General features: G+C 35.6%; 1 protein-coding gene across 6 annotated transcripts; it reads right to left on the bottom strand.

Annotated features, from left to right (window-relative positions):
* Positions 1–50: 50 nt before the first annotated feature.
* LOC110791461 (uncharacterized) lies at positions 51–5,342 on the bottom strand. 6 transcript variants are annotated; one of them, XR_002534091.2, is made up of 4 exons: positions 4,162–5,321; positions 3,175–3,239; positions 1,562–1,701; positions 51–639 (listed from the first exon to the last, which is right to left on the bottom strand). XR_002534091.2 is itself a non-coding variant. In XM_021996209.2 (2 exons), exon 1 carries the CDS (start codon positions 4,609–4,611, stop codon positions 3,181–3,183), a length of 1,431 nt encoding a protein of 476 aa, XP_021851901.2. In that variant the 5' UTR covers positions 4,612–5,342; the 3' UTR covers positions 51–639; positions 3,175–3,180. The 6 variants fall into 6 exon arrangements, 1 of the variants encoding a protein (XP_021851901.2); XR_002534090.2 differs by having other exon boundaries at positions 3,175–5,342; XR_008921270.1 differs by having other exon boundaries at positions 1,562–3,239; positions 4,162–5,337.
* Between the last annotated feature and the right edge of the window lie 16,022 nt (positions 5,343–21,364).

The following is a 21,364-nucleotide window of genomic DNA, read 5'->3' as shown; positions in this document are numbered from 1 at the left end:
TTAATTCTTGTGCACACCGTAACTATACAAGTGCATAGTGATTGCAGTAGTGAATATGCTTCTGCAGACAAAAATATCACATTGAACTTTTTAATCTACAATGATCTCAGATCTACACATTGCACTAATTTTTGACGATTAATCTTCAAGATCAGTATTAGTGATTTTGACGATTAACTACGCCTAAACCAATCAACATTCAGGCCTGGAGCTACTTCAGTCAAGCCCGAGTCCTAGCCCGTGAAAAGTTATAGCACCTTCTATGTCCAACTCCACAATGCGGCTCATTACTCATTAGCCTGCACATTTTTTGAACCGCCAACACCCGGTGAGTGATCACCATGTATCAATTGACAACCCAAAAAAACATGAGTCACTCGCCGTACTAATTTATGCCTGGTTCATTTATCCGACTCAAACAAAGAAATTTGTATCTGACTAAAACATATAGAATTTCCAAACTCGTATTGACACTGGCCTTCTTTTTACTCACGAGTGACGGAAATTCCCCATTGATAGCTAAATTTTGTCGCAATCACAGGTTCCTCAAATGATGCATAGTCTTCCTCGTTAAGCGAATCACTAGTCATATCCCAGTGCAGCATAAATAAACATCATATTTCATTCTCCCCTGTCAAGCTGTATTAGCAAAGCCGAAGCAGCATAAACATACATCAGTCTATATAACACAATTAATCAATTATGCATGAAATTGTGCAAGCTATCAATAATAAAAAAAATACTTCTAACACAGAATTACTTGAAGTGAGCAGCCAAACGTTAATGAACACTTACACTTTTGAATTTTGATTGTCTGCTATTAGAAAAGAGAAGCATACTATTTCAAGAAAAGATTTTGACAACTAAAACCAAATCAGACTCTGATTCATTTAAAATGGTTCAACTGGCTCTCCTTTATAATTATGACAGCATTTACGTAACTGCTGTTGCATAGTAATAACCGTGAACCTAACCGGACTAAGGTTCATGTCTCCATGGATTCCAAGGCCATCAGGGTAGAAATACAGAAATAATGACACTCTTTTTGCTGAGCACAAAGCATTGAATAGGGCATGATACGGAAATAAACATAACCCTTCTAACAAAGCTCATCCCGTCCAGAACAATACTATTGTCTATGATAATACCTGACAAGAGGAGGAAGTCCTCTAAATACGTGAAAAAACACACAATCCAGCACATAAAAACAAAATACATTTTCACTAAAAAAAGGCAGAGGTACATCATACGTGGAAGCTAAGCAACTTCAACAGATTCCAAATGTTAGGGGCTTCTCAGACCAAATAAATAGCAAAAGCCTGTCAGTGGCTGGAAATGATGGGGAGTGGGGGGTGCAAGCTGGCACAGAGAGACAGGAGGGAATGAAGGTAAACAAAATAAGAACCTCATGGCACCAAGTAAGAAAATCCATGGTTCACGTGAAAAACCAGTTGCCTATAGTCAGAACAACAGAAATTATGCCACCTTATTCAAAGATTACTTGATGATATGTGAGCGCAATGCTCAAGGTTATAGAAAGAAAAGCCATCATTAACCTTACCATCTCAAATCAAGTCCTTTGAAGAGTTATGAGCTATGTTACTCCAGCTCTCCATTTCGCACTAAGTGCTCGTGGGATCCTGACACTTCAACATAGATATGGCACCTCAATGCTTCACTTTGGGCCAAAACCTTGCAAACCTTTCACAAAATAGCCGAGTTAAATACTTGGACATGTATCGGTCTCGGGCAGAAATACCCAATTCCGTATAACATAGATTTTGAGGTAGGAAATGGTTGAGGTATAGGTACTCTGTTTGGGACATCACATCTCTTTGGGCATGGACACAGTCATGAACTCATGACCTGATGACCGTATAAAGACAGAAAGTCTGACCTAGGAGAACAAGTAATATACACCTAACTGGGTGATGGAACTAGGTGTGTAGGTGCAACTTCTCCAAATTAGCCACAAAAAATCTGTAGGACTAAGGAATAAGGAGTATGCAGGTGTGTGAACCTTTATATGACACAAAGTCTTGATATCCAGATACAAGAGAATGGGTATGTTGACGACAAGGGCCATTAGTGAAGAAGGTACATCCATTCATTCACAGCTATACACATTGGAGAATAAAGGTCTCCGAAACTGGGGATTTTGGAACACATGAATACCCTTGAACATATTAGATTTCAGATTTCATACCTGTGTTTCTTACCTAATACCCAGGGATAGGATAACAATTAGCCATCATTCCCAAGTAGAAAGAGTCTGAGCCAACTGGATAAGCTAAACAAAATAAACAACCAGCCTAGTGTAGTAAAAGTTGCGGTGTAGACTTCCAGAGTTGCAGAGTCCTAAAGTTAATTGTTCAATCATTATACTGGATCAACATCATGTAAAAAGATTTCCATGAATGTGATCTTATTTATGGAGTGACTCTATTGTCATCTCCAGCTCATTATTTGAGGACAAACTATATTTCCTTTGACACCAGGAAGGGTAAAAGGTACGGAGTATAAAAGAAGCCCCCCAACCAAGGCGGATTTTTCATGAAAATACAAACTTTGCCTTCAGAAATTTCCTACTCATTTCCTAGTCTGCTTGTGCTGATTGCTAGAGCAGAGTGTAATAAATTGTACAATCCAGGAGTGAAATGTGTGGTGTAAAGAAAAGATATGTAAGACAGAATTGAGAAAAGAATGAATAAGTATACTATAAACCAAAATGCAAACAAGCAATCCACAAAGACCTAGAATGAAGCTGGCATCTTCTAATAATACTCTTAAAGTCTCAACTACGGAGTAACTATTTTAATAAACATGGTAATGTGGCAAGCAGGGAAACAATATTTATATATGCTATGCATAATAAAGAAAGCTTTCAGAGTAGCCCAATCTTCACATATACAAGCACAACAGGTGATATTTATATTAATATATAGCACAATCCCACAATGTCAATTAAACCAAAAACAGAACGAAGTCTAAAGTAAGTATAGAGCTCTGAACCGTCAAAATAGAAGTTTTCAACAACGATACATTAACAAAAAGAATCAACCAGTTTTTCCATCATTCTTTTAGAAATTATGAGCCAAATAAAAACACTGGTGGTTGTTACGGTGAAATTACTGAATTCAATAAACTAAATGTTGCATGCTAAATTAAGCTTACCTAGCATCAAGCATCATCAGAATATGGTTTCGACAATCCTACAGTTAGCTTCTCCAAACTAATACCTGCATGTTTAGAATAAACTTCATGGACTTCTGTAAATGGTAGCACAAACCTCTTCAAGAACTGAGACTCACTCAGCTTTATGGCAGACATAAAAGAGTATTTCATCTTAATTAAACCTTTCTCTTTCAAGACTAGGAGGGTCTTATGTCTCGGTACTATTCTCTTCTCCAAGCTACAAGTAAACAAAGCACACCTCTTTGCCAAGAAACTAGGCTCGTAACTCAGCTCATTCATTAAAAATCCCAACTTTTTCTTGAGGCTAGCTTCAGAAAGCGTCAACAGAAAAGGACTTAATATTGTGAGAGTTACAACATCAGACTCAGTCCAACCAAAGCTCTTAAAAATTTGTCTTTTCGACTCGATAGTCGTCTCCTTAAAAGAGGTCAATAATATAACACCTAACAAGAATTGGGGCGAGTGTCGAGGAATCCCCAACTTCTCTTCAACCCTAATCAATGCATCCTGAATAAACTCAGTTTTCCGGAGAAAGGAACATGGATCCCTAAGTAGGCGTTTCCGGATTGATTCAATGGGGATCCCATGATTCCGCAACAAAGCTATATTAGGCACCAAAAGTTTGGAAACACAGGAAAGCCAGATATTAGGCCATTTCATAATCGAAATCACATGGTGATCACAACCCATAATCTCCCTCAAAATTTGAAATGCCTGAATAATTTTGGTATCCGTCCCCGTAAAAAATATTGAAGGATTCACCTTGACAACCTCAACAACATCGGATACAGAAAACCCCATTTTCTGAAAAGCTAGGGTCTTGGGAATTAGGGTTTTGTCAACATTACAGAACAAAATTCGAGGATTGCGAATTACGGCAGATCGAATATGAGATTGTTCAAATCCAGTTTGTTTGAGAAAACTGACAACGGAATTAGAATTTTCAACGAATTCAAAATCACTGACCTTTTTCGAACCTCGAGCTAGGCGACTGCGGACGACCTTAGTGCAAGTAGAAAGAGCTTGTTGCTTAGAAAACCCTAGAAAATCGACCAAATAATTCGCAAAAACAGGGTTGCATTCTGCTGAGGTTGAAGTTGAGTATAGAAGGAGATGACGGAAACCATAGTTGAGGCCTTGGACGCCATTGTAGTTGCTGCGAAGTTTGAGCATTTCCTCCTCCAACGGCCTGTTTAACTGTTTTATTCGAAAAAGGGGGACGTCTTTCCGTAAAGGACGCAATTCTTCGATTGGTTTATTATGGGTCCCATCCCAAATAAAACCCTTTTTCCTCCGAAATGAAGTTTCTTTGGTTCGTAAAGGTGAAGGGAATGACAATAGGAAAGGGAAAGAGAGAGAATGGAAAACAATTTCCTTTCTTTTACCAAGTTGTTTGTTTTCTAAAAGGAAACCCATAAACTATCTTCCCTTTCAATCTAAAATCAGGTACACCCTCCCTTCCTCCTCCTCTTCCATCATCGTCCATCCATCTTCGCCACCAATTTGCTACCATCCTGCCGCCGACGTTGCTCCCTACCATAGCTGCCGCCTCTGCTCCTCCTTTTCTCTCTTTTCGCATCTTTTTCTCTCTCTTCCCCTTCATCTTTAACTCTTAGATCTTGGAGTTTGGTAGACTTTTATTTGTAATTGGTGTTGTTTTTATGGTAGGAGTTATGATTTTCAAGTGATTAAAGTAATTTTTGGGACGGGTGGGATTATTTTTGATGGGAGGTTGGTGGTTTTGTGGTAGATAAGTTAGATTTTTGGTGGTGGCAAGGGTGGTTTCGTGGTGGTTTTGAGGGAGTTGTAGTAGGTTTTCGGTGGTGGTTGGGTATCTCGGAGCTGGCTGGGTGGTTTTAATGGAGTTGGAGTAAGTTTCCGATGGTGGTTCGGTTATTTTTATGGAGTTGTAGTAGGTTTCTGATGGTGGTTGGGTGGTGCCGGCGGTGGTTGGGTGGTGCCGGAGGTGGCTGGGTGTTGGTTGGACACTTCAACGACATCGCTGGTGGTTGTAGTGGTGTTAGCCGGTGGGTGGTGTGGGTGGGTGGTGTGGTTATAGAGATAGTCAATGGTGGTCAAAGTGGTAGTTGGGTTAGTTGGGTGATGAGGACTTTGGGGGTAAGGATGATTCCCTGGGGGGTGTGGGGAATGAAGGTAGAGGAAAATTGGGGAATCATGGGGGTAAAGGGAATGATTGATTTGGTCTAACAAACAACAATAAAGGGAATCAAGGTACTTGATTACCTTTCCCTTTGATGAAAACCCCCAACCAAACGGCCCCTAAGTTAATTGGGACCAATAAGACCAGGGTATGTGGGTCCTACATACCCTTGGAGTATGTGTATCATCTCCCCGTAAAGGAACGAGGGCGTCAAAATCGTAGCTAGGCATGTATTATGAAATACATGCCATGGGCTTGTTTGTAATTTCCCAGCCATTTTGAAATTGTTGAATAGTCAACCCCGTTTGCCAACTTGGATCCCGTTACTGAGGTGTGTTTGCCAACGTGCCATCAATAATCATTAAAATGAATACCATATAGAAAAATTGAGTACCAATTTTGTAATATGAATACCATTTTAAAATATTTAGCACCATTTTTGTGATATTAATACCACTTTATAAAATTTAGTACAAAACGAGTACCATTTAAGGAAAATGAATTTCATTTAGAAAAAGTTTAGTACCATTTTTGTAATACCAATACCATTTTTCTAATAATAAAACTATTTTTATCAATTTTGGAAAATAAGAGTAAAATATGGTTAATAATTTGTATTTAGAGTGAACTTAGGGTTAATAATTATAATTAAGAGTAAATAATGGTTAGATGAATTATGATTCATGATTCGATCCTACAATGAATTGGAGTTAATGATTCAAATTGAGAGTGAAATAAGGTGAATGATTCACGATTCGATTCCACAATGAACTAGTGAGGATGGTTAATGATGATCCACAATGAACTAGGGTTAATGATTATTGATGATTCGATGTAACGATACGATTTAACGATTCGATTTATGATTCGACATAAGATTCATGGTTAATCATTCGCATTAGGATAATGATTCGATTTATGATTCGACTTATGCATTAGGCTTTAGGCTTTTCAAATTTCTCATTAAAAAAATTCAATGTAAACAAAAGTGACTTTGTTAACAAAAGTGACTTTTTCAAGTGATGATGAGTTTTAAAAAATGAATACCATTTTTGGGTAAATGAGTATCATTTATGTAAAAAGAAAACTATACATTTCTACCATTTTTGAAATATGATACCATTTTAGATTACTCTGAATACCATTCCGGAAAATAAAATACCATATTTGGAATATTAAAACCATTTTTAACAATTTGAATACCATTTTGGAAAACAGTAAATATAAATGGAGGAATATGGTTAATAATTTGTATTTAGAGTGACCTAATGGTTAATAATTATAATTAAGAGTAACATAATGGTTAATGATTCGATCATAGGATGAATTATGATTCATGATTCGATTCTACGATGAATTGGAGTTAATGATTCAAATTAAAAGTGACATAAGGTGAACGATTCACGATTCGATTCCACAATGAACTAGCTAGGGTGTATGGTTAATGATGATTCGATTTAAAGATTCGATTTAATGATTCGATTTAATGATTCGATTTATGCATTCGAATAAGGATAATGATTCGTTTCAATGATTCGACATAAGATTCGACTCATTAGGATTAGGGTTTAGGGTTCTAAGTTAGTCATTGGAATTTTTATGGTTTTAGGGTTCAATTTAAGTTATTCGTTCCAATTACAAGTGTTTTGATCTATATTATGGTTACTCATTCGACTTACGAATCATGGTTAATAATGATTCTAATTGTGATCATTCGATTTAGGGTTCGATTTATGTTTATTCAATGTTACGATTTGTTTCGTTTCGTTTCGTTTGGACTCAATTCTAAGTACACTTAATGATCAAGAACTACTTAGACCAAAACATGAATTTTCGAATTCAATTCTTACAAAAATTAATCTAACACTTCTCAAGATAATAAATAAACATGATTTTTCAAATGTTGATTTTTCAAAGTGAATTAAAGAGTACCATTTATGAAAAACAAAAACCATTTTAATGGTAATTTAATACCAATTTCAAACACTAGTATCAGTTTAGAATATTAAATACCATTTTTCATAATTTGCTTCCTTTATAAAATAATGAATATCATTTTTCATAAAATAATACCATTTTTATCTATTTAAATACCATTTTGGAAAATGGTTAAGAGCGAAATATGGTTAATTTTGAATTTAGGGTTAATAATTATAATTAAGAGTTAAATAATTTGAATCATAGGATGAATTATGATTCATGTTTCGATTCTACGATGAATTGAAGTTAATGATTCAAATTAATAAGGTTGATTAATGACGATTCGATTCCATGAACTAGGGTTAATAGTTATTAATGATTCGGTTTAACGATACGATTTAACGATTCGATTTATGATTAGACATAAGATTCATGGTTAATCATTCGAATAAGGATGATGATTCGATTTATGATTCGGCTTAAGAATCTTGGATGGGTTAATCATTCTAATGATTCAATATATGATTCGACTTAAGAATCATGGTTAGTCAATCGAACATGGTTAATGACTTAGGAATCATATTTTAATCAATAAAATATGGTTAATGATTTGATTCAATGATTTGATTTATGATTCGACATAAGAATCATGGTTAATCACTCGATAGGGTTATGGTTTAGGGTTTAGGGTTAGGCTTTAGGGTTAGGGTTTAGGGTGTTTAGGTTTAGTTTTTAGGGAACATGGTGTAAAATTTGGTTTAGGATTCAATTAAAGTTATTCATTCCAATTACAATTTCTATATTGTTAGTGGATTATGATAATAATCCTTATATCAAACATAACATTTCAAAGTGTATTAAAGAATACCATTTTTGGTTACACTAACACCATATTTGAAAAATGAATACCTCTTTTTGTGAATAAGTGCCATTTTACATACCATTTTGGATAAATAAGTGCCATTTTTAGGTGACTAAGTGCCATTTGATATATTTAAGAATACTATTTTGGCTAAATGAGTGTCATTTTGGATAAATGAGTACTATTTTGGATGAAATTCCAAGTACTTAAATAAACATAAAAATGATAATATTTGAATGCCATTTTTGGGATGACTTGTGCCTTTTTTATATAAATGAATACCATTTTGGCCAATAGAGTGTCATTCATCCTCCATATGAACTCTTCTTCTTCATCAACCTCGCGACAACCGTTGTCACCATTTTCAGCCTCCGCCTGTGCCAGCCCCACTGCCCTCATCCATTTCCGAAATTAATATTAATGGATTACTTTTAAGCTAACCCCCAACTGAAAAAATAAAGCTTATCCACCAATTAATCAAATGTCGAGGAAGAAGAAGAGGAGAACCAGAAGAAGAAGATGAACATTTCTATATTTTTTTGGACAAAACGAATGGATAATTTATAGAACAGATCCAGATTCATACCTCTTCGTCGGAGGAGGATTGTGGTTCGTACCTCCATATGAAGTCTTCTTCTTCTTCTTCTTCTTCTTCTTCTTCTTCTTCTTCTTCTTCTTCTTCTTCTCCTTCAACCTCGCGACTACCTTCACCATTTTCTGAAGGAAATATGTCCTTCAACCAAGGTGCATTTAGTCTAATACCAAGGTTCAGATTAATTGCGAACAATTAATTCAGTGAGATCAAGTGATCGGAACAGCTAGCTAAAGCAATGCTTGCGATCAGTGAGTTCTAATGAATATTAAGCTCACAGCTTACTCTTGACTGAACCTACAAGGTCACACCAATGGCATGTAACAGATCACCGGATTAAATGAATCGAAAAATCATTTACTAGCTTTTCGGGAATTAGTTGGAAAACGTATTATACGATACGACCTTGCATCGGAATCGTATATCGTATCGCGAATATTCGTAAGCTAGGCGAAACGAATAAATCGTATCCTGCGACGGTGATTCGTCGTATACGAAACGATAAATAATATATCGGAAATATATTAATCGCGGATACGAGGAGGCAACGCTGCCAGCCAAGGCGTGCAAGCGCGCAAGGCCCACTGGGCGTAGCAGCGAGCCAGCGCGCAAGGCCCACTGGGCGTAGAAGCGAGCCAGCGCGCAAGGCCCATGCCTTGGCTGGGCGCGAGCGCGCACGCGAGGAACAGCAGCAGCAGCGCACACAGTGCGGCCCAAGGCCCAGCGCCTATGTGGCTGTGCGCGGACGAAGCTGGCTGGCGCATGACCTTTGTGCCTTGGCCGGTTGATATTATAACGTAAGGGTTATAATATTATTCCAACACACGTTTTCCAATAACCTAATGCAAAAATCAGATTCTAACCTAAGGCAAGAGAAACCCTAAACTCTCTGTGCCTCCATTAGAATTGTTATTCCCAAAAGCACAAACTCTTGAATGATTGTCTAAGCTACGGTTGTCAAGACGGATCTGAGCATGTCAGTGAACCAAGTAGAGGAACGACAAGTGGAGTTCTAAGTTCGTGTTCGTTGACAAATTTGTGGAAAACACGCTTCAAACGTAAGTATGCTTAATCTGTGCTTTATACATGCTTCCTGACTTTGGGGATTGTTTCCGCACATGTTATTATGTTTAACTGTATTCCCCAACAGTGGTATCATGAGCCTTATGTATTCAAAGCATGAATTAGCATGATTTATTGTTTTTGCATTTGTCGAAAATTTTGAATTTTTTGTTGAATTTTCGGGATTTTTGCGAATTATTGGATGAATTGCGTAATAATCAGGTCCGAAATCAAAAATATTCGTTTTTTCGAGTTTTAAAACCCTAATCTGATTGAAAAGGATTTTCTAAGATCAACTCATGTGAACGGAATTGCAAAAACAGGCCTCGAAGTGTCGTTTTTTGGGCGTTTTTGTTAATTTTTCATTAAAAATTAAAAGTGTCGAACAACAATTCAATTAAAAGTTCGACCTAAACTACTTGGAATTGCTTGAAATTTTGACACATTGTTTCTGGGTATATTCTTGATCTATGGTAAACATTTCATATTTTTTCGATAAGTATAAACCCTAAATTTGCCTTTCCCCAATTCGTAAAATTTGAAACCCTAATTGAATTTTACTTAATTTTGGTTTAATAATTCGGTTGATTGGGAAAGGGGATATAATTTCATGGGTCAGTGGCTAATTTTAAAAATTATTGGATTAAAATTTGAATGGTTTCGTTAATTTTAATCGCACTTAAACCAAATTATTAAAAATCTGAAATTTAAATGTTAATGAACGATTTAAAGCTTCGGATTTTATTAATTAAAAGTTCAAACTTTAATGTTGATTCGTTCGTTCTTAAAAGTTTGAATATTTTTAGCCCTTGATTTAATAATTTTACGAAATTGGATTGTCGTTGGAGTTTATTAAATCGTTAAAAATCGTTGTTTTTCGAAAATAAAAATCGTAACTTTTGAAAAATAATATTAATGCAAGTTCGTGAAATTAAATTTATTTTAATTAAGTTGGTCCGTATCACGAACCAAAGGCACGAACACAAGTGTGGTGGACGTATGGCTCGTCGAGCCATAGGGGCTGCTATGCATTGGCCGAGACGCAGCGACACGTGCAGCAGCAAGCGTGCTGCGTGCCTCGTGCGCGCTGGGCGAGGAAGGGGAAGGCATTGCTTGCAAGGGGCTGCGACGAAGCAAGGCACAAGGCCCTGCGACGTCCAGCGCACGAAGGCACAACACGCAGCGCAGGGGCAGCGACAGCTGCGGGCACGCGCGCGCGCGAAGGCCTGGGGTGTGCGAGCTTGCTCGTGCGCATCATGGGCCACACACAAGGGCATTGGGCTGGGCACAAGCCTAGCCCAACTACGTAATTGAACTTTTTCGTTGAAAATTATTTATTTCGTTGGGCTTCGCATATTTGCATTAATTTGGGCTAACGGAATATTTAATTTAATATTTTATTTGCTTGGGCTGGGCCGCGAGTTTTAATTTAATATTTCATAATTAATTATCCGGAATAATTATTGGTTTGAGTGGGAGCCACTAAATGAAATTAAAATGAAATAATTATTTTTAATTATTTTCGTAGGTCGCATTATTTTGATTAAATTCATGTTTAATTAGAATAAAGTCTAAGGATTAATAATTTGGAAATTGATTAATCTTTTAGGACGCGTTTATGTGAACGTGAATTTTAATTAATTCACGTAAATACTTGCATATTTATATGGGCCATTCGTTTTAGCACACGAATGGGTGAATGCATAGAATATATATTTTATGTAATCCAGGTACTCCAAGTGACTAGTATGGCCATTTAGGATAGTTAAATACGGTCTGCGTACCGTTCTATCTTTGAATGCAAAGTGTTAAATATGGTCTGCGTACCATGGAAATTTTGATGTAATTTTATTATTTTCAAGTATTTCTAATTTTAGAACTTTAAGTTAGCATTTGAACGAAGATTCAAGACGATGCCAAGCTAACAAGGAGGTGATGAAGATTGGATGCTTCAAGACAAGATGTTTCGGGCCATACTAGATCACCATTTATTTATGCAATTTAATATATATATATATATATATATATATATATATATATATATATATATATATATATATATATATATATATATATATATATATATATATATATATATATATATATATATATATATATATATATATATATATATATATATATATGCAATTTAATATATATATAAATATGGAGGGATCCGGTAAGAACACCTCCTTATGTAAGAACACTTCTTACGGTAAGAACACTTTTTCACTCTCCATGTTCTAAATTTGTTCAACCATGTTCTAAATTTGCTCAATCATGTTATAAATTTGTTCAACCATAAATTTATTCAAACATGTTCTAAATTTATTCAAACATGTTCTAAATTTGTTCAACCATGTTCTAAATTTGTTCAACTATGTTCTAAATTTATTCAACTATGTTCTAAATTTATTCAACCATGTTCTAAGTTTATTAAACCATGTTCTAAATGTATTCAACGATGTTCTAAATTTGTTCAACCATGTTCTAAATTCATTCAAGTATGTTTTAATTTTATTCAACCATGTTCTAAATTTTTAAGCTCTTGTTCTAAATTAATTCAAGCATGTTCTAAATTTTCAAGCTCATGTTCTAAATTTATTTAACGATGTTCTAAATTTGTTCAACCATGTTCTAAATTTATTCAAGAATGTTCTAAATTTATTCAAAAATGTTCTAAATTTAGAATATTAGAACTTAGTCAACACATATACATATGTACATGTTCTAAAATGTCAAGCTCATGTTCTAAATTAATTCAAGCATGTTCTAAATTATTAATCATGTTATAAATTTATTCAAGCATAAATTTATTCAAGCTTTCAGCATGTTCTAACTTTATTCAACCGTGTTTCAAAATTAATTCAAACATGTTCTAAAATTATTAAACATGTTCTAAACTCATTCAAGCATGTTCTAAATTTATTCTAACATGTTCTAAATTTATTCTAACATGTTCTAAATTTATTCAAGCTTTCTAAATTTATCCAAACATGTTCTAAATTAATTCAAGCATGTTATAAAATTATTAAACATGTTATAAATTTATTCAACCATGTTCTAACTTTATTCAACCGTATTTCAAACTTTATTCAAGCATGTTCTAACTTTATTCAAAAGTGTTCAAAATTTATTCAAGCATTTCTAAATCCTTTCAACATGTTATAAATTAATTCAAGCATGTTCTAAAATTATTAAACATGTTATAAATTTATTTAAGCATGTTATGTTCTAACTTTATTCAAGCATGTCTAACTTTATTCAAAAATGTTCTAACTTTAATCAAATTTGTTCTAAATTTATTCAAGCATGTACTAACTTTATTCAATCGTGTTCAAATTTTATTCAAACATGTTATAACTTCATCAAACAGTGTTCAAATCCCGATATACGCTCAAACGAGAAATGATTAACTTTATTCAACCGTGTTCAAATTTTATTCAAACATGTTCTAACTCTATCAAACAGTGTTCCAAATTCCGACATACGCTCAAAAGATCTGATTCGCGGCCACCTAAATTGAAATCGATTTTAATTTTTGAATTGAGAAATCGATTGATGTAAGAATCGAAGAATCGATTGATTTTAGAAACGAAGAAATCAATTGATTTTATAATCGATTGATTTTAGAATCTCAGAGAATATCAATCCACTAATTTTAGAATCCGAAGAAATCGAAGAAATCAGACAGAATTCGAAATCAAAATCGAATTACCAGCAGTTAAATCGATTGATAAATCGATTTCGATTTTTTGTTTGGCGACTGCGATAGAATTGCAGCGAGTGCAGATCGGAGAGAGGAGGCGAGTGGAGATAGAGGCGGCGAGCGGCGATCAAAGAACGGCGGAGAGCGGTGATCACAGAGCGGCGCTGAGCCGGATGTTCGTGGTGGCTACACGCGATTCCGAACACCAGCGATTTTTGGCTACGTGCGACCGGCGGCGATTTCTGGCTACGTGTGACCGGCGGCGGCGAAAGGAGAACAGCAGCGGTGGAGAGAGGCGAGAAGTGGCGGCCAGAGTTGTGGTGGCTACGAACGACCGGCGACTGTTGGTGGTGGAGAGAGAAAAATCTGAATCTATAAGAGGAAGTGAAGAGAGAGAGAAAGAAAGAGAAAGGAGAGAGACAAAAATCTGGTTTTTTTTGTTTTTTTTTTGTTTTTAATGTAACATTTAAAATATTTAAAGGTCCAGATTTGTTAAAATCGATTCATTTTGGGCGGTCAGATTAGAAACAATCCAACGGTATGGGAAGTGTTCTTACCGTAAGGAAGTGTTCTCACCGTAAGAAGTGTTCTTACGGGAGCCTTTCTCTCTCTCTCTCTCTCTCTCTCTCTCTCTCTCTCTCTCTCTCTCTCTCTCTCTCTCTCTCTCTCTATATATATATATATATATATATATATATATATATATATATATATATATATATATATATATATATATATATATATATATATATATATTATGCGTGAATGTATGAATGTATGTATGCTTTGCATGAATAGGTTGTTTCATATGACTCGATTAGATTAAGTTCACTAAATTATCGAACCAACATAGAAACAACTAGGTCCAAGTAATATTGAGTTTAAAAATTGCCTTCCAAATCAAGCACTTACAAAAATCTAAGGATCTAAGGATCTAAGGTAGTAGGTTTACGCTAAAGCGAGGTGCTATTTTAGTTGACTTAGGTGGTAAGGCGTCCTAAAGGAGCACGGTGATTGTGGTTACAGCTCAAACAACAATGGCATTATGTTGTGGCAATAGGATAAATTATGGCATTAATTTATTAACCAAGAGTAATTTGGAGATTACTAGCAATAGGTTTTGCTTACCTAAAATCTTAAACTACTTAAGACATGCTAAAGCTGCTTAAGGATTTAGGACTTTTGGGGTCTTGGAATCGTTTCATTCATTTTTGGACCATGTTTTATTTTTGCATGAATGAAATGTTTAATAGCTTTGATGATTGCGTGAATGCTTTTATTTCAAGTTATTAAAGTATGATAAATGTTTTCTTTGCTAGTTCATTCTGTAGAATAGTACATCTTCAACCTTATTGCGTTCGGACAATAGAATTGCGATATTTCCTCGATCGATTGGTAACTAATTTTGAGAGCGATTCTCAAAGAAAAAGAGAATGAGAGCGTATCTTGAATGCTATTTTCTTATAGTGATCTTCATGGTTGTTTTCAAACTAGAATTTGAATGGTAGACCAATTGGACCTCATATATTCAGAAAACTGGGTAGTTTTGGAATAATGAAGTTTTGAGTTAAAGACTCATGTATAACCAATGGTTAACAACCAATTTTCTTTTGATTCGATAATGAATTAGACTCATTGGATGTTGTCATTAAAAGTGAACAAAAGAAAGGGACTTTGTAAGCGTAACAAAGTAAGAATATCAAGCAAAGTGTAAAATCTTTAGGACTATAAGAAAACATGCTAGAAAGGATAGGAAAGGGGAACAAAAGAAATGAATTCAATATTCAATTTCTACCTTGAAGTTTATGTTAAAGAGAAATGACTTAGCAAATAAACTCCTATGGTATTAGATTACCGCTTGAGGTTCTAAACTCTTGTTAAGAACTCAAATTCCGGGAGCTAAGTCTGGTTATTGACCTACAAGTGGGAAATGAAGCAAAGTTGTGCTACATTAATTGTAGGGTCATCATGTTTGTTTTAAAGTCCTTCTAAAGGCTGGAACTTAATGGTATTATGTTCCATTAATCATCATAATCAATTTCTGTTTTGACAACGGAAAGACTCACATTCAAAGTAAATAAAAACATTCTTTGAGTGTTTATTTGAATGAAATGGTCACTTAAGGGTTGAGTCATATGGTTGATTAATAAACAAAAGAATCTCTTCACACTCAAACTTCAGAAGGTTCAAATCAAACATTTGATTTGTGTTCCACATATCTTTGGCAATGTCATACGACCATATCAACAAGTCAACATTCTAAGATTCCATGGCATGGATTTCTGAAAGTTGGTTAATTTAAGACAAGTGGGTCTTGCTTGTTGAACATGACATAAGAATGGACTATTGTTAGAAGTTTCTAGACAATGAAGTTCATGGGCCAAAGATGGATTTTATGACTTACCTATTTCACATGAATTTGAGAAAATATGGCTATATTTACTCAACGTGAAATATGTGAAATGCTTCAATGCGATTCACAAAAGGGTATAAAATCAACTTGGCAAGAATTTTGGAACATCTAGGCTGGGTCAAGGTGATGTTTTCATGAGCCAAGAAAGATTATCTAGATTGTTTATATGGCAATATGACAATCGAAGCTCCATAAGAATATGGTATGTCCAAATGGAGAAATCGGAATCTATTCGATTAACGATAATCACGACTATTTTCCTATATAGTTTCTAATTACACTCTCAAGTGACTTTCACACTAAACAAAGTTGTCAAAGCTAAGGATAAGATGTCATAAGGATTGAACTTCGGTTCAGCACATCTTTTCAGTACATATATATCTAGGGTTGTCGAACCCAGTGGGAGTTAGTGTTTACATCAAACAAACTCAAGGATAGATCGATATATGTTTCTTTTTGAGCGACTCATAGAATTAAAAGGTATTGATTCTACCACAAATCTGAGAACATATGGTTGTTGCTTAAGATAATGTCTTTTAGGAAACCATCATATTTCCAAAAAGGCAAGTGGGAGAAAAATGACCTCGAATGGACTTCGTGTCAAGCAACAAACAAATGTAGGATACTTAGGAGTCTTTGGAAAAGCTCCGTACTTAGAAGCCTTTGAAAGTGCTTCATAAAGACTTTAGAAGTGCTTCAAGAGAATCCTAATACTCAAAGGAGTTGAGTAATGTCTTTATAGACACTAACGTTTGATGTTCAATACCTAAGTAAATCGTATAAGGAATAGAATTCAACCAAGATAGATACATAGATATCTTGAGGAATGAAAACTATGAAGACTTTGGAAAGTGCTTCAAAAACATACGACTTACAGGTTAGCTACGACGAATTAAAAATTCCCAAGTATGGTTCGAGGCCATACAAAATGGTTTGAGGCCATTTCATCCAAAGTACCTTCATCTTGAAGAATCAAATCTATGATTTGGTTGATTTGCATAAAGGGTTCACTCCCATTGGTTGCAAACATGTTTTCTAAACATACAACGTTGATTTGTATAAAGGGTTTACTCCCATTGGTTGCAAACATGTTTTCAAAACATACAGAGATGATATTGTATACACATACAAAATAAAAGCTAGATTGGTGGTTTAAGATTGTAAACAACTTCACGGCGTTGATAATGTTGAAATCTTTTTCACCAAGTCGGAATGCTTGAACTATTTTGGATAAATCTAGTAATCATTGCATATGGCAATTGGAAAAATAAAACACCTTAGTCAATTGGACTTGTAGAAAGGAATTGTGTACATCAAACAATGTAAAAGTTTTGGATGCTAGATAAAAGAGCAAGCTTAAGAAATCTATTCGTAGATTAAAGCATGCAAGTGGGAATTGGACCATATTTGTCTAAAAGGCTATTGAGCAATCATAGCTTTATGAAAATATGGATCATCTTATAGATGACTAGTTTAGTGGGAGCTAAGTCAAATTTATTGGTTCTATATATGAGATACATATCTCTCTATTGAAAATGACATTCAAGTTCTAAATGGTTAGATTTGAAAGTATTTTATTAGAACCATGGCGAAACTTAGAACATACTGGGTTAAAGATCTATTGGATAGGATCTAAAGCGTTGTTTGGATTCTGTAAAAGTAATTACTAAATCAAACACAATAGAGAGACTCAAAAGAGACTCTCAACCCATATGAGTAAGTCTAAGTTATGAATGTTTTAACTAAGTATAAAGCTAGGTTGTTATCACTAAAGTTAAGCATGAAGGACCTTGAAGAGGTGCCTTCACCTTATATCACATGGCAATGCCAAGATTTTAGCAAGATTCAGTGTCTCTTGAAACAGAATGAAGCTAAAAGTTACATGGATGGATTTTAAAATGCGAATGGTTTTTGCATTACAATCAATAATGTATAATGTGATATATAGATCGCCAAGATAACTCGTGAACATTGGATCGTGACGAGTTTATACCAATCTCTATTGATCTGGATCAAAGATCATTGTAATAGTATCAAGAACATCCAATACATTTGGACATGTAGGATGAGAACTTGATAAGAGGAAGTGAAGATAACTAAAGTTTTGATGCTACATGCATTTGCCTAAGCAAAAGTTGAATCTTGTTGTTAGGCAAACCACAAACATACACGGACAATTAGGCGTCGTGATTAAAAGGTGGTAACATAGGTTCCAAACCATATGTGATGCATGGGAAACTGAATCAATGATTAGTTTTCAAGTTCTCAGTTGAAAGATGTATCTCCCACATCTATGTGAACTGGTTGGAGCATTATTCCAAAAGGAAGCATCATTTGAAATTCTACATAATTGAAATGAATTCATTGTTGCCTAAGAAGCAATGAAAGGAATTGTTTTTAGTGGGAGTTCTTCAATGAACTCAGGTTGATCACAAGTCTGCTACCTGGATGATTTTCTAATTTAGATATGATTATCATTCTAAACAGCAACGAAAGACTAGATCATTCTAGAAACATATTCAAAGATCTTTTCATCTTACATCGAAAGGCTTTCGATAGAAAAGATGCTAAGGATAGCAAAGTATGATAAACTAAACCTCTACATTGAATGATACACAACATTTATATGCAGATATGGAATCAAGTTTGAGTTCCATGAATGTTTTAAGTATTGGGTGAAAGGCCTATATCTGTAAAACATTAAATGCTTGATTTTGGGTTAGAGGCCCACAAATTGGTAAGCATTTGGTTTAAACATTTATCATTTATGAAATTATATTTCATAGTTCATTTAATCTTGGTTTAGTATTAAATGATAAGTCCATGTGATTCAAATCATTCAAATGGGATGTCAAGATGGATTCTTCGACAAAGAAACACCCATAAGTGAACTTGAATATTGAAATCACAAAAGGATCCCTAATCCAGGTCATTGAAAGGTGGACGACCAATGACTAATGAAGATTAGATTGCAAGTAGATTACTTAGTTCTGTTTCTTGAACTAGAGTGACTGGATGTCAGAATCTTTTGCATAGATAGTTATTGGATCTTGTATCGGATTGACCATGAGAACACTTTAAGAGATTAAAGTCATGTCATAGGTAGTTCTCATTAATGGTGATTAGAAACCGTTCCTCAGAACATGAGCGATTATGTCTGCTCGTTTGAGAATTAGTTCGCTTTGATACTAGCTAAACGTCGCACCGTAAAAGGAGGCTATAAAAGCAGTTATTGGGCGTACTATGAATCAAAGTGAGTGTTCATAGATTGCAAGAATGGATTGTCCTCCTTCTTTGATAGGATATGGTGTTGTTGTGTAACAAAGCCTCTCGGAAAGTTAGATACTGTAAAATGCATGGCCGTGCTCAGAATGGTTAGGCTTAACCTTCTGCAAAAGTTTGACAGTTGAACTCTGTAATCCGAGAAACACTTCTGGACCTAATAAGGATGGCTTGGATCTTACCTTATGTTCAGTAAGTAACACTAAGTGACAAAGGAATGTGAATGCACACTTGTCTGAATGACAAGTGGGAGACTGAAGGAAATATGTCCTTCAACCAAGGTGCATTTAGTCTAATACCAAGGTTCAGATTAATTGCGAACAATTAATTCAGTGAGATCAAGTGATCGGAACAGCTAGCTGGAGCAATGCTTCCGATCAGTGAGTTCTAATGAATATTAAGCTCACATCTTACTCTTGACTGAACCTACAAGGTCACACCAATGGCATGTAACAGATCACCGGATTAAATGAATCGGAAATTCATTTAATAGCTTTTCGGGAATTAGTTGGAAAACGTATTATACGATACGACCTTGCATCGGAATTGTATATCGTATCGCGAATATTCGTAAGCTAGGCGAAACGAATAAATCGTATCGTACGACGGTGATTCGTCGTATACGAAACGATAAATAATATATCGGAAATATATTAATCACGGATACGAGGAGGCAACGCTGCCAGCCCAACGAGCCAAGGCGTGCAAGCGCGCAAGGCCCACTAGGCGTAGCAGCGAGCCAGCGCGCAAGGCTCATGCCTTGGCTGGGCGCGCGCGCACGCGAGGAACAGCAGCAGCAGCGCACACAGCGCGGCCCAAGGCCCAGCGCCTATGTGGCTGTGCGCGTATGGGCTTGCGCGGACGAAGCTGGCTGGCGCATGGCCTTTGTGCCTTGGCCGGTTGATATTATAACCTAAGGGTTATAATATTATTCCAACACACGTTTTCCAATAACCTAATGCAAAAATCAGATTCTAACCTAAGGCAAGAGAAACCCTAAACTCTTTGTGCCTCCATTAGAATTGTTATTCCCAAAAGCACAAACTCTTGAATGATTGTCTAAGCTACGGTTGTCAAGACGGATCTGAGCATGTCGGTGAACCAAGTAGAGGAACGACAAGTGGAGTTCTAAGTTCGTGTTCGTTGACAAATTTGTGGAAAACACGCTTCAAACGTAAGTATGCTTAATCTGTGCTTTATACATGCTTCCTGGCTTTGGGGATTGTTTCCGCACATGTTATTATGTTTAACTGTATTCCCCAACATTTTCGTCACCAATTTCGTCACCAATTTCAGCCCCACTGCTCTCCATTTCCGAAATTAACAATATGGAACAACTTAAACTAACCCCCACATAAAATCTCACCAAACGTGGATGAAGAAGAAGAGGAGAACAAGAAGATGAAAATGGGTCTGGATTTTTTTTTTTTGGAAGTTCTGTGTTCAAAATTCTCAAATGAAAATGGTGGTGTTCGAAAAATTGGAACCCAGTAAGTGAGAGAAGAACTAAGGGAAAGGGGGTAAATGATTTGTCAACTCAGCAATGCCAAATCACCACCCCGTTTTACAAATTTACAATTCCGTTATACATTTCCCCCAAAAATATTTAACATTTACATTTACCTTTTTATTTGGGGTTGGCATGTAATAGCAAATGCATGCCTGACATGTATTTGGACTTCCTCTAAATGAACACCTTACTAATACCGAAAAGGCTAAGTGTACTTTCAGGTTACCAAATAGTATTGTACCCTGGTACATAACTACTTAATTGGCCCAAAGTTTTTGTGACTAGCGCCACCAACGTGGGAGAAAATGAGTTTGGGAAAATTTTTGGGAAATTGCGCCTTTTTCACTCCTCCTCCCCTTGGCGCCAATTGTTGCTCCACAATAAAAAACAAAATATTGAAATTAATTATTTTCAGACACCATTATCTTCCCTAAATTAGTTATTCTAGAATTTAACACTAATTAATTATAACCCTTAACCCCAAAAAACTACACCTTGGCCTGGGAAATCAAAATCGACACCATCATCGACGGCAATCATTGTGAAGGGAAATTCCGCGGCACCGGAGAGAATCAAATTATGAGGACAGCAACAGTTCGGCCACAACTGAGAGCTGGTACTTTTCCATCGATATCGCAAATTTGGTTTTGTTAAATTT

This window comes from Spinacia oleracea, chromosome 5 (assembly GCF_020520425.1).
Source record: "Spinacia oleracea cultivar Varoflay chromosome 5, BTI_SOV_V1, whole genome shotgun sequence".
Classification (NCBI taxonomy): domain Eukaryota; kingdom Viridiplantae; phylum Streptophyta; class Magnoliopsida; order Caryophyllales; family Amaranthaceae; genus Spinacia; species Spinacia oleracea.
Note: the sequence above shows the minus strand (reverse complement) of the source record. Positions and strands in the feature narration are given on the sequence as shown.